Source organism: Schistocerca piceifrons, chromosome 1, assembly GCF_021461385.2.
Source record: "Schistocerca piceifrons isolate TAMUIC-IGC-003096 chromosome 1, iqSchPice1.1, whole genome shotgun sequence".
NCBI classification, from domain to species: Eukaryota; Metazoa; Arthropoda; class Insecta; order Orthoptera; family Acrididae; genus Schistocerca; species Schistocerca piceifrons.
In genome coordinates this window covers 913,954,656-913,969,965 of record NC_060138.1, presented here as the reverse complement: position 1 = coordinate 913,969,965, position 15,310 = coordinate 913,954,656, and the positions used below count along the sequence as shown (strand labels likewise).

At 36.5% G+C, this 15,310-nt stretch overlaps 1 protein-coding gene across 1 annotated transcript in view; it reads left to right on the top strand.

The window, feature by feature from the left end:
• The window catches only part of LOC124717059 (golgin subfamily A member 3-like), a 74,759-nt gene that overhangs the window by 47,688 nt on the left and 11,761 nt on the right, over positions 1-15,310 (top strand). The window contains exons 3-6 of the mRNA XM_047243746.1: positions 64-238; positions 1,653-1,794; positions 1,878-5,515; positions 13,210-13,488. Of these exons, the coding sequence (XP_047099702.1) occupies positions 107-238; positions 1,653-1,794; positions 1,878-5,515; positions 13,210-13,488 (4,191 nt within the window). The 5' untranslated portion in view covers positions 64-106. The remainder of the gene's footprint in view (positions 1-63; positions 239-1,652; positions 1,795-1,877; positions 5,516-13,209; positions 13,489-15,310) is intronic.

The window sequence follows — 15,310 nt, the reverse complement described above, 5'->3', positions numbered from 1 at the left end:
ATTTAATTTTGTGCTTATGTAATTTTCCTTGAATAACAGTTATCCAATCATTTGTAATTTCAGATTGTGTGCTCAAAAATCATGAATCTGCAATGTACACTGAATAATGGAGAAACATGATGTATACATTGATGCCAATGGAATTCAACATAATGTTATTATTGCCCCCATAGCAGAGTGGAACAGTGGCTCGAGAGTGGCCTTTGATGTTGTTGTCAATGCTGATACAGAATTTAAGGTAACATTACTAGATTACAACACACAAAATTACATGCAGCATTCTGAACATAAATTTAATCTATCAAAGAGAATACACATTGAGACATAGCATGTTAAAATTTTAATAATATTACAGCCCATGCAATGGTTCAAATTCCATATGTGATCTGTAGCAGAAAGTACAATTACAACATTGCTGCTGTACTGGACGGGTATCATCACTTTGTGTTTTGTCCTTGATGTAGTTTTCCTTGAATTGACTCATAAACATGTAAGTTTAAATACCTAACAGTGGAAAGTCCAGGTTAGAACATCAACAATATTATGAAAATGGCAGATTTCTACCCTTCATAAAGCTCACACGTTGAGTTGCACACAGGCATAATGAAAAGACCGTTGTATATTAGCATTTGGCCAATGCCTTCTTCAGAAAACAGACTCTGGCTGGAGTGACCAGAGGTAGTGATCATATGTGTGTGTGTGAGATGTATTTGCTTGTGTGAATGTATATGCACTTCTCTCTTCCAACAAAGGCTTTTGCCGAAAGCTAATATGGTTCAGTCTTTTCATCGTGCCTGTCTGCAACTCAGTCTCTGATTTTTACAGTGAGTAGCAATCTGTTCTTTTCATAATTACAAATGCCCTTGTTTAGGCACATAAACAGGAAGGCTAATTTAATCCTATGTGGTACATAATATATACAGGTTAGTTTTCGGTTATAATAAAACAATCCAATTTTAAAAGCAATAGTAATGTTTGTTGGATACACAGTAATTTAGTCCATGTCTCACAGATTTTTATAATCAAATGAAAGTCCTGAAGGCCATGAGAACAGTTATTAATTGCAGGGAACACAAACAGTGAAGTCAAACAATATTACGTAGTTGTGTTGCAGTGTTGGATAAATGCTGTGGTTTATATAGAAGCATCAAGGAATTTTTCTTAGTAATGTACCATACTTCTTATGAAGCAAACAAGTTAAAAGTGTTATATTAATGATTTTATGTTAGACCCATTTGTTGCAATTGAGTAAGGGAAATATTTATTTTACCAAAGACATCAAGCTAAAAGCAGAAAAAAATCCCTGAGAGAGAGGGAGGGGGGACGGGGAAATCAGCTCCCATGTATGAGTACTAAATCACTGCCCAATAGATAATATAGTCTGTTATAAATGTTTGGGAAACATTCTGCACTTGCATCCAGTTAGCAGAAGCTGATATTGTACACATGAACAGCTTTGTAGAATGCTGCTCCAAAATGGGTGCACAATGATCTACCATGAAACTCTGCAGAGATCCAATCTCCACAAGATACTTCTTCATTAGTGACACTGCATTGTTACACTAATCACTACAGATGTGTGCTTAAAAAATTTAAACCTTATTTTTATTTTAAGCAGAGGCAGTTGCTTTAATAAGCCATTTTTGTTTTAGACTGAATGTAATGAAGAATCTGCAGCTTCAGAGTTGTCATTTGGCACATATTATGCAGAACATGTGGAGGGTATTAGATGTCATGTGAATGAGCACTCAGTTACAGACACATCAGCTGTGAAATGTTCAGAAGAAGAGAAAGGTAACTGACATGGGCAAGTGTGACAATGCTTTGAACTTCAGTAATTATATTCATGGTTGAAACAGTTTGTGTTTCTGTTTCAGGGACTATTACAACACATCCTCATGATATCATCAAACACACTGTCATTCCAGAAGTTCATGCCTCTGCTGTAAAAAAGATACCCAAAATGGATAAAAATAATCTCAAGGATATGAAATCAATTCAGCACTCTGAATTTTTGCAAGATACTGACACATGCAATGTACGCTCTGTTGAAAAAGATGCACTTTTGACACAAATACATTCGTATGTCAGAAAGAAGGTCGAAGCTGCCGATAAGGATCGTTCTTATAATTCACCTAAAAGTTTTTCATTTTCTGGCTTCAATGAAAACTGTGCCCAGATTCCTGAGCAGTCTCACTATAATTCAAGGGTGAATTGTGGTGTTAAAAATACAGAGAGCAGTGGCAGTATTGCCATGCCACTGCATAATTGTGAACTAAAAAATACTTCAAATATTGGGGTCATGCATAATATTGAAACAAACTCCAATCGTGATGGTAGTGGTGACAATCTTATTGCATGGGAACCAGCTAAAAGGTGCTTTGATAATATATCACTTTCATCATCTCATTTTGATGCTGACTCAAATTGTTCTGATCTAGTAGACACTGTGTCCAGTGTGTCAGATGTAAGTGGCTATGAAGAAGAAATATTTCGCATTAAGCGCTTGCTACTTCAGGACCCTTCGGTACTGCCATTAAAAAAGCAGAATTCAAGAAAGAACTCTAGGGACCATGGAATGAGACTAAACAAGTGTGAATTATTTGTCCCTTCAGAGAGTACAAACAAAGATCCACATAACAGGAATGTATGTGATATTTATCCAAGTAAAGAAAGAAGTGATGTCCTAAAAAAATCAGAAAGTGAACTAGCCATAAAATGGCAAGAAAAGTGCCAAGAGGCACTTAGACAGAAAGCACATGTTGAAGGGCGGCTTGAAAGTCTTCTTAAGGAAATTGAAATATTACGTAAAGAAAAGCAGGATGCTAGTAATAAAGTAAAGCTTTTAGAGAGTGAGGCAAAATCAAGCAAAGCATCAGAACTTACATCCCTCTTCAGAGAGTCTGAAAATTTGTACCTTGAAAATAATCAACTTCAGAAGCTTCTGAGAGAGAAAAACAAAGAGAACTTAGAGTTAAAATCTATTGTAGATTTGTCTGTTGCTGAGAAAAATAAGCTCAAGGACGAAATGAAAAGCATGGAATCCATTAATGAAAAACTGCGTATCGAGTTGCAGGAGCTTCAAGTGGAACTGGAGTCTAAGATTGGATCAGTTACTGGTTTAAAATCAAAGATTACAGATTTGCACATGGAATGTCAGTCACTTCTTCAAGGAAAGATGAAAGCTGAAAACAGTGTTACAACTCTGAAAAATGATTTGATTTCTTCCCAGAAATTAACTGCTTGGTACCGTGATCAGCTGCACCTTAGCCAGGCTGCAAGAACGAAAGTACAACAGGACCTAATGGCGTCTCAAACAAACTTGATGTCTTACTCACAAGCTGTTGAAAAGTTAAGAGCAGAAAAATCCCAGCTGCAAAATTTGGTAGATGATTTGGAGCAGAAGATGGTTAGGGAAAAACAGAACCTGGTCCGGAAACTTGAAGTTATCCAAGCAGAAATGTTCAGTCGAGAAGCAGTCCTTTTGAGTCAGGTTCACCCTGATGGTAATAGTGAAGGAATTGCTTCAAAAGACCTTAAAAGTCTTGAGACTACATCACTTCTAGAAAATCCTGCAGATAAAGTATCTGAACTAGAACAGCAGGTAGATGAGCTCAAGAAAGACATTATACATCGAGACAACAGGATTACGCAGTTAGAAGAGGAAAATGCTGGTCTTTTAATTAAAGCAAATGAGTTACAAATAATCATAAATGAAAAAAATGCATGTCAACAAAACATAGAAAACAAATATGGCCATCTTGAAATGTCAAACCAACATCTTAAGGATGCTTTAAAAACAACAGAACAACAGTTAATGGATATTAAAAATGAAAAAATTGCCTTAGAGGTCACTCTTTCTGCAGCCTTGAGGGAGAAAGCCGAAATAGATTCATCAATCAAACAACTGCGTGAGGACATTTCATGTATTCAGCACAGTTACACTGCAATGAAAACAAAATTGCTCGAAAAAGAGAATGAAATAATTGACATGAAAGAAAAACTTGAAGAGAGTAAGAGAATTTATACAATGAAAGAACATGTACAAGATGAACAGACAAACAATTTAAACTGTAAACAAAATAGCACCACTGAATTTAATAATGTGGAACAGGAGCTTCATGATTTGAAGAATGAAAACCTCAAACTTAAAGATCACGTTTTTGAGTTGCAGAATTCTTTATCAATAGCTCAGTCTAATGACTCTGAGTTACAAGAAGTTCTTAAGTCACGCGAAGAAGAACTGCATACCCTTTCTGCTCACCTTGAAACAATCAGGGAAGAGGTAGACTCTAGGAATAAAGGCATGTTGGAGCTAAAGGAAAGACTACAGGCAGTTGAGGAAACAAATTTTAATATGAAAAAAGAACTGGAAGACAGAACAAATCAGAATTGTTCACTGTTGAAAGAAGTAGATTTATCTAGATTCCATCTCCTACAGACAGTTGTGATACTAGAGCATATAAATCACAGAGCACATGAAAGAAAGGAAGAGATTAACAGCAAATTTGAAAACATAATTAAATATGTTGAGGGACTTAACTGTGAGCCAGAAATATCTCCTGTTCAAATAACATCAACTCTTACTGATTGGCTGGAGTCAGGACTGCAGATGTTTCTTGAAAAGTGTAATAATTGTGAGCCTGAAGCCTCACATATTGATAATAAGTGTCAAGAGAAAGAATGTAATGAGGAAAACTTCTTAGCTACCTGGGTATTTAAACTGGTAAAAGTGACTGCAGTTCTTAAATTCTTATCAGACTACAGACAAAATTTACTATTAGAAGCAGAAAAATTAATGCCATTGAGGAATTGTGTGGAAGAAGAAATTGGAGAACTAAATATAAATGTTTTTCAGAATTCATTGTGCAGTGCAAAGGGGTTTAAACTGGTAGGTAAGCCACAAAGTGATGTGCTTAGTACAACAAAAAATAAAAATGTATGCAACTTTTGCAAACAATATGACAGAGAGTGTGTTCAGTATAGGAAAGAGATTGAAACTTTAAGATGTCAGAAGACAAAACTGGAATCTGAACTTCATGAAAAATACAGGCGTTATGAATTAAACACAAGAATTTTACTGAAGAAAGTGAAAGAACATTTAAGATGTCGCAAAACAGCGGAGAGACAACTTCAGCTTTTTCAAATGCAGATAGGCATACACAAAGATGAATTATGCAAAGATGAATCTGATGCTGCTACACTTCAGGCAAAAATTAAAAAGCTAGAAATTGAGTTAGAGAGCAGCTACAAACAGTTAGAGCAACAGAAAAATTTAGCAGAAAAATATCAGAATAATTTGTTGGAACTCGAAAGGTATAAAGGTAAATTGGAGCAGCAGCAGAGTATGATACAACAAACAATAAATGTCAGTGACATTGAAATTCCTACGGTAATTGGCCAGCTTGATGAAAAAGCTAAGGAAATGAAATATCAACAAGCACTTGCTCGATTACAGGAGGCTGAACAACAAGCTGATCATTATCTGAAAACAATTGAAGAATTAAAAAGAGAGGTAAGTTAATACTTTATTTAATGTTAATGAAAATGAGGCCTATCAGTAAATACATTACTGTTGATTAAAATTGCTGCACCAGGAATAATATCAAATAACAAAATTTTACTTTTTGTGTATACAGAGTATAGTAAGAAGCATATATGATTAAATTTGTAAATGGTTTGAGATGTACAGGGTGCAAAATGTAGTTAGCTAATTACATGTTCCATAGCTCATTTGACCAATTTTTTATCAAAAGATGTGGAACAAATCATTTTACAGGATACGTATACACCTCCCACCGATGTTTCTTTAAAGAATCAAACTCCCATGTATAAAACAGCTTCTTTGAAAGTCCATATTTTTGGATTTAATCCCACCCTTCACCAGCAATTTCTTGCACTTACCCAGCTCATCTATGATGTGTACATCTTGTCTGCCAATTTCCTCTCCACCAGACTTCTCTCCTTTTATAAAATCCTACAGTTATCTGCCCCTCACATTTTGTTGGATAGTATCATCTGCCAAGCCAATTATAAAGTGCAACAACAGTCCAGACTTCACTTCAAAAAGCCATCTTACCTTCAACAGTGATGTTCCAATCCATGACCCATAGCAGCTCTTTAAACAGCCACATTATCAACCTCAACACTTCTTCTACAAACTGAGGTTCACCATCGTGCTTAACATCCCTGAGCATTCACCACTGCCTCCCAGAGCAATAAAAATTCACGATCACAAGCACCAGCCTCAACAGTACAGTGTTCTCAATCTTTCGTCTAATGCCCTTTCTCATGAATAATCCTTTTTATCAAATGGTCTCACTTTCAGCCCTAAACCTGCACTTAATCATGGCTCTTTGTTTAAGGACTTACTGTCCTTCATACATAATGTCAACTGGAAATATCACTTTGCAACCCAATCTATAAAGCTTTTCAACAGCAAACCAAACACTGAATCTTGTCTTGAACAGTTCTGACTAAGATCCCAACTTGATCTGCCACCACTACCTCAAAATCACCACTTAACGAGCATTCCAAGAATTCCTAAGATCCAATGTTGCTTCATCATCCTTTCTCAGATCCCTGCAGCATGACCCTAACCTGTCCTCTGGAGACCAAGGCACTTCATTCCCTGAAGCCTCTATCATGCTCTAAAAGCTGATAACTCCATCATTAATTTCCCAGTGGACAAGAGAATTACCACTCTGGTGCCGGATCAACATGAGTATGTGAATGAAGGTCGGTACCAGCTTTCTGACACTTTTGCATACAGAATCTGCCATGAAGATACAAAGTGACCTAGCGTTCATACTGAAAACCCGAGGCCTCTCAGAAGGACTAATACCCCAATGCATAAAATTTCTTTCTCCACCCAAACCATGCACTCTCACCTGTTACCTTCTTCTGCAGACTATAGTCCAAAGACACATGTCTTAAATTAAAGATATGAATCATTTCCTAGATCATCCGAAATCTGTTCCTGTCCCACTTCCACCACACTTTGCTTGTCACCATTAATGCTACCTTCCCCTACACCAACATTCCCCTGTACATGGAATGTCTGCTACAGAACAATACCTCAACCAGTGCCCACCTGATTCTGAACTTATGATGTACATCCTACTCATGTTAATCAACTTTACACTTCCCAACAACTAATTCACCTTTGAGGGGGAGACATAATAACAAATAAGGGGTATGACCATGGGAACTAAGATGACTCCTTGCTATGCCAATCTTTTCATGGAGGGGGCTATCCTGGGATACATAAGCCATCAACCCCTTGTTTGGTTTAGATACATTGGTGACATTTTTGCCACATGGACTCATGGTGAAATTGGCTTTTTGAAATTTTTGGAGTATATAAATACATTCTTCCAATTAAATTTCACATTATTCTTTTCCAATCTCATGCCACTTTCCTTGATGTTGGTCTCACCCTCATTGAGGGTCATATACACACTTCTATTCATATTAAATCTGCAAACAAACAAACAACATTACTTACATTTTGACAGTTGCATCTTTCCATTTCAAATTTTTTCTCCCTTATACCCATGATATTCAAGGCAAATGTATTTGTCCAGATGCAGACTTTTTACAGCAATGTACCAACAGCCTCACCACAGCTTTCACTGTATGTAATTGTCCCAGCCATCCTAGTTCAACACAAGATTCTCTGGGCCATCACGTCCTACTTAGGAATACAACTCTTGTCACAACATAAACCTAAAATATCTTTCCATTAACCCCCTCCAATCTCTGAAGTATCCTGTCAGACCATACACTCCTTCTGCCCACATTTCTATTCTCTAATGGCTCCTACCTATAGTGACTAGAGTCAGACAAATCCAGAAATTATTTCAGAACCAGCAGTTGCTGGCCGGCCGAGAGAGTCAACAGTGAGTTGCCAGAGAACAATGGGTAGACAACACAAGAAAATGGCAGACAACAGAGATGGCATGGCAAAATAAGTCCAAGGGGCAAAGCAAGATCAAAAACTAAGATATAGAAAATTGAGAACCAAGGCAACAGTGTGTAACAAGATATCTGTGGCAATGCAGAGAAATCACGACTAACAGGTGGAATGTCTGTGCTGCTTCCTTCGAAAGGTGGGTGCGAGCCCTGGTAGGTCAGCTGGATAGGCATGGCATACGGTGGTATTTACATCAGTAATTTAGTGCAAACAATTGCAGCAGTGCCACTAAGCAGCCATCATCAATGTCCATACCATCTGGTGGGTCTCCAAATGCGCAAGATTAGGATACCAGCCTTTCACTGTAACTATCACTGCTGTAAGACTTTTCAGATGTACTCACCCTCCTACCACCACCTACACCAGCCCTGTAACTGGCAGAACTTATGTTGTCAAGGGGAGAGCCACCTGTGTACTTGTTGTTATGTAAACACTGATTGTCCTTCTTCATTGGTATGACTACCATCAAGTTGTCAGTAAAGGCCCGTCCACACGCAACGATCTGTCTGCGCAAATGTCTGCGCACATCACATCTGTGCAGACAGATCGTTGCGTGTGGACAGAAGATTTGCACCAACCTGAGGTGTGTGCAAACCTGGAAGTTGGAGTTGGAGGTTTGAGCGAAACCTCTCAAATCTGTGGGTTCAAACCACATCTGCGCAGACAAGTTGGAGCGTGTGGACAGGAGATCGCCGCAAATCTGGCGCGAAACAGCTGTTTGCTCAGTCTAGTGTTTGTATTTGTGCGCACAGGGCTTTAAAATGGCTGATACTCGTCAGTGTTCTCGAGAGTTTGTAAGTGAATTCATTGAAATATACAGAAACCACCCATGTTTGTGGAAGATTAAAAGTAAAGAATATAGTGACCGAGGTAAAAAGACAGCAGCATACAATGCTATATTTGAAAAATTGCAGGCAGTTGACGCCTCGGCAAACAGAGAAACTGTAATAAAAAAAATTTGTTGCGAACTGTTTACCGAAAAGAGTTATCCAAAGTTCAGAAATCTAGAAGATCTGGTGTAGGAGTAGATCAAGTATACCAGCCAACGTTATGGTATTTTGATCTGCTTGGCTTTCTTAGTGATCAAGAAACGCCAAGACCAAGCAGGAGTACAATTGAAGATGAAATTGGAGTGTCAATGTGCGAGGAAATGGAACACGAGGTAATGTAAAACAATATATTTCACATACGTTTATCAAAAGTTTATTCAAAAGAATATATTTGTGTGAAAACATAATAGAAAATTAACTACTGTTATAAAAAGAACTCATCCTTCAAGACAGCGTAAATAGCTTCACATGTGTTGGGTATTATTTCACTCAACGCTTGTTTCGATATTGCAGTTGAAAATTTCAAATCCTTGTAGCTCCTTCCTGTTACTAGGAATCTTAATGTTACTGCCAGCCGTTCATGGGGAGAAATTGCACTTCTCATGCAAGTATTTTTTCTCATATGAGGGGTTACAAGCTTTAAGAGATAATTATAAGTTTCGACATCCATCCGCAAATAATTTTGCCAGTCGTTAGGTTCGCTGTGCAACTCTCGCAGTAAATTTACGTGAGAAAACTACTTTCGCTTTAGCAGCCACTGTCTACACCAATTTGACCGCTTTCTCTGTTTCCTACGGTTGGTCTAAATGCTTTTTTGCAACACAATTTGCGAACACAGACCACAACAGAACTTCGTCCATTTCTATATTTCAAAATAACTGAATTAAATTTTTGACGTTTACGGGGAGCGTAGTCGCTGATATTTCTTTTCTACACCGACAGATGGCGGGCGAGTAGTAGATTGGGGTTTGTGTCGTGTGAACACACCAAATTTGCAGCGATTTTTGCATGTACAGACATCTGCGCCGATGTCTGCGCAGACAGATCGTTGCGTGTGGACCGGGCTTAAGAGTGAATTGGCAAAGATCATCAATAAATACAGTAGTTTTATACACATCAACATTTGTGCTCAGATCATTAATACAGAGTAAGAAGGGACTTATAACACACAATGTTTGATTGTGTCTACATTTGACAGTACTTCTGTGACTGTTTTCCACTTTTGACTACATCACATTAGTCAAATGACTTGTTTAATTTGTTTACAATTCTCCAGGAGTGATTCGATCCACAGGTTTAAAAGACCTTATATGCCACAATGGTCAATCTTACTTAGTAAGCTGGTTTTCATGATTAATCATGGCAAATGCTTCTGACAAATTTAAAAATATCCCAATTATTAATAATTTCTTATGTGTTAGATTTAATGTATTATTAAGACATCCACATATTGCTGTCTGTACGCACAGTCTTGCCCTTCTGAGTCCATGCTGATTTTCCATTGAAACATCATTGCAAATAAGGCATTTAGACATAGTCAGTAGTATTTAAATAAATTTTCCACAAAATTGGTGGAAATGATTTATTTCAAAGCAATCTTGATGTGTGAATCATAGTAACTGCAATAGATGATGATTAATTTTCACCAGTATACTGATACTTGCTTGCTCAAAAGTAGATCTGCCAGAAAAAATTTTTCTTCTAATATTGACTAAATCAGTCCTCAGTAATTTCACTTACCATGAAAATTTATACACACAGTAACAATGAAAAATGTTCAAATCATGAGATTCAGGAATAACATTAAAATGTTTGAAATTATCTATATCATGAATGACTTGAAGTCAGTGATACAATTGCAAAAAGTCAGAGTTCAAAATGAGCCCTATACAAGCCTGAACTCAGAGCATTATGGGTCTCAGCTCAATTGAGATGCTAGCTGTGAGTCAGCTTTTTTTTCTCCAATCAGTGAAACATTGATTGAGAAAAATAGTTATCTGTATCTTCTAATATCACATCTAGCTACCTAACATATCTTAGCTAGTGTGTGGTAATTTTTTATTTAAAGTGACTTCTTATAGTGAATCTGAAAGAAAACTCATTATTCTCTTTTAATTTTAAATCCCAAAATATTTCTGAAAATATGATTATTTCATGTGTGAGGCAGCATGAGTGAATCAATTCAAATTCACTGTGCTCCAATTTTGTACAGCCTCATTAAATTACCTGCTCTAACTGTATTAAGAAATGAAGTTTGTGCGTGTAATACTTTGGTACTTACAGTAATTATAGCTTTTTATTACATAATTCTCTCTTACTATTTCTTTATTTATCTGTACTCTTTTTGGCCATACAAAGTTGCTATGTATAGCCATCTGTGTGACAGCTTGCGTACACTGTTTGTTTTGTTGAAAGAGGGTCATTTAAAGCTTAAATCGTGCACACATTTGTAGGAATATGAAATGGAATGATCACATAGGCTTAGCCATAGGTTAGGTGGCAGAATGCTGAGTAAATGCAGTAAGTCTATAAAGAAGACCACTTACAAATCACTTGTGAATCCCATAATAAAATACTGCTCAAGTGTGTGGGGCCCATACCAAATATGGTCAATAGTGGATATTTAGCATATATAAAGAAGTGCAGCACAGATTTGTTTAGTTCTAGTTCTTGAGAGAGCATCATAGAAATGTTGAAAAACCTGAATTGCCAGACTCTTGAAGATAGACTTAAATTATTCCGTAAAAGCGTACTTGGAAAATTTCAAGAACCAGTATAAGTGATGACCTGTAGGAACCACGAAGAAAAAAATAGACAAATTCCAGCACACACAGATTATTTAAGCAGTCATTCTCTCTGTGCCCCATTTAAGACTGGAATGGGAACAAATCCTAAGATGTGTCAGCATGCAGAGTACCCTCTGGCATGTACTTCACAGTGGTTTGCAGACTATGTATGTGGATGTAGATGTTTGATGTCTCTCATTGCTATTGAGGATAACTTGAGGACTGTGCAGTATTTAGGCAAGATACTACACTTATTGTCAAGCCTTACAGTCAACAATTTGGTGATGGATTTGTCTTTAAAAACGATAATACATGAACTGAAGATAAATAACACCAAGACAGTAAAAATGACCATGAACAAGAAAGTAACAAGTTAGAACTTATTTTTTAAAGTGATGAAATTAGACTCAGTTCCCCATTTCAGATACCTTGGAAGCACAACTTTGAAGACACCATTACTAACCATGAAATAGCAGGTCACAGAAAGCATAATGATGAAGAATATATGAGCACACTGTACCCTCCTTGTGTGCATTTTCCTTCAAGAGACAGGAATACACTGAATGCAATGGAGGATGATATCTACTGACATCAGCCCAATTGAGCATGCTTGGGACCAGTTGAAACTAGAAATGTGTTTTATAGACATCCTCCTCAGACACTGGATGACTTCAGAAGAGCCTCCATCAAAGATTGGGCCAGAATTGATCAACATCTGAACCAACCTGTTGACAGCACACCAAAGGGGATCCAAGCATGTTACATTGCCCAGTGTTAAGAAACAGCATTGAACATTACCAGCAGCCAATTTTGGGTTTATAGTTGCACAAAGATGTGCATTTTTGAGCATACTGCCTTTACTCTTTCTATTGTTTTGTTTTTATTTCACAGTGAAGTAATTTTTTCAGTTTCATAAGGTTTATACTTTCATTCCCTGCTTCCCTTGACTTTAAGCCAACATGTGTTTGCAGGTTTTCAGGTGGTGCAAACATTTTTTGAACAGTTTATTAAGATTTTAGCTATACAAGTAAAGATTATTAAATACAGATTGTCTTTGATAATTATGTGGATATTTAAAAATTTTGCTCAGACTGTATTTCTATTGAAAGTAGACCTAGCAACAAATTTTCAGATTTGGAGCTATTGTTTATGGTGCCCTCGAAAACACCAGTAAATTGTTAATTAATGACAAAGTAAAAAATAAAAACTTATTAAATTTTGAATTGCTGATATTTATACCATTTTCTATCAAATGATATGTTATTGCAAGAAAAATTTCTGGAAGAGTGGTGACAGTATTGTGCTTCTACATCCGTAGCTATCTCTCCTGGTATTCAGGTGTACACAGCTTGGTAAACTTCCTAGCAGCATGTGGGAAGATCCTGTAAACTTGCTAGTCATATAACACAGACTTTAGAGCTTGACTGCGACATTTTGCTGTGTGGAATATAGTCTTCCACAAAACAGATTATTTGTATTTAATGTTGTCATGATGTATATGCAGTGTTCATTTACATGAGATCTGATATACACCCTCATTTTGATTTGTTCTAAAACATCTGAAATTTCTGAACTAGTACTGAAAGTATTATCATCAAAAATGATTGATTTGTTTCAGATATTTCTCCAGAAAACTGAAAATTCACAGCTGAGGAAAGAGTTGAAGAACTTGGATGTGGATTTAACCAATGCCCATTCCAAATTAGAAAGAAAGTCATCAGAACTAATGCATGTAGAATCCCTATATGATGAATTAACTAACAGCAATTCTCGCCTGCAAGAACAACTGCATGCTGAACAGAAGAGAATTGAGAATTATCAAGAGGAACTGGCTAAAGTGAAAATGGAATTGGAAGAGGCCAGAGCAAAAGATCCAATTTTGGAAGACCAGATAAAGGTATCAAATATTTCATAGATTTATTTTATTTATTTATTTATTCATTGATCTGTGGAACAATATATATTGTATGGATGTCATCAGTTTATAATACATGAGCACACATTTACATTTACAATGAAACAGATTTCTCATATTTTGTGTAGTTTTTATAACTAGTCATACACACATTTATAATTACAACATATTTTGGTGATAATGTCATATGCTGCTAATAATCTACATCTATGTTAAATATTCTTTTACAGTATAACAACTTTTACTTACTAAGAAGGTTTTAAGCTTTTGTCTGAATGTGAGGGGCTCATTTATTTCTTTAATTTCCTGTGGTAATTTGTTATACAGTTTTCTCCCACTACAAAATATACTTTTTTGCGTCTTTGCCTTGTTCTTTCTATCTAGATGGAGGTGGTGACAAGATCTTGTTTCATGGTCATGTATTAGGCTGTTTGTGTTATACATGTTGAAATTTTTTTAATGAACATTATGTTCTGAAAGATATACTCACAAGAAACAGTTAGAATGCCTAGCTTTCTAAATAATTCTAGACAGTGAGCCCTGTTGTTGCTGTTTGTTATTATCCTTATGGCTCTTTTTTGTACTTTGAACACAGTTTGTATGTTACTGGCACTTGTTTCCCAAAACATGATCCCATAGCTGAGGACTGAGTGTAGATATCCATAATATGTTATTTTAAGACAGTTATTATTGCATACCGGTGCAAGGATTCTAAGAGCATAGCATGCTGTGGATAATTTCTTTGCCAAAATGTTGACATGGTTTGTCCATTTCAGTTGGCTGTCTACATTCATCCCTAAGAATTTTGTACTTGTTACACATTCCAATTCATTATTATTAACTTTTATTCTAGTGGCATTGTGTTTTTTGTTCAATTGGAAGTTAATATAGTTTGTTTTCTTTACATTTAGGATTACTTTATTTTCTAATGACCAGTTGTGGACATCATTGAGAGCCTCGTTTGCTCTTTCTGACAGCTGTGTTTGGATTTTCACCTGTTATTACTATGTTGCTGTCATCAGCAAAAAGTATTTTTTCTCCATGTCTGATACTTTGTGGGAAGTCGTTAATGTATATAAGAAACAATATTGGGCCTAATACACTTCCCTGTGGGACGCCTATATTCACATGTTCTGGGTCAGACAGTGTTTTACAAGGGAATTGTTTGAAACTTGTGATATCTCAACTTGTTGAACTCTGTTTTCCAAGTACGATTTGAACCACTTCTTTGTCACACCTCTTATTCCTATTTGCCCTAATTTATGAAGTAAGATTTTGTGGTCAACTGTATCAAAGGCCTTTGACAAGTCTAAAAAGATACCACTTACATTTTCACCTTTGTCCAGTGCTTCTAAAATTACCGTATTTACTCGAATCTAAGCCGCACTTTTTTGCGGTTTTTGTAATCCAAAAAAACGCCTGCGGCTTAGAATCGAGTGCAAAGCAAGCGGAAGTTCTTAAAAATGTCCGTGGGTGCCGCCACAACTTAGTTCTGCCGTCGAATATATGTAGCGCTACACAAGCATGCTTTGTGGGCACAAAGATAAATACTGGCGCCAAAACCTCTGCGTCAGTAAATAAATTAAAAAAAAAAAGGTGGAAGACAAGCTTTTTTTCTCCGCGCCGAGTTTCGACCACTGCATTTTCATACATTATCCAACGAAGTAAATACTAATTCCGTATTGTTCATCTTCGAATGTAGCAGCATTTCAATGTACTACGAAAACCCGACTGGCAAGAATGTTTAGGATGTTTGTCAATATGGCCAACTCTACGTTCTGAATTTTTCCTATCTGTGAGAAGA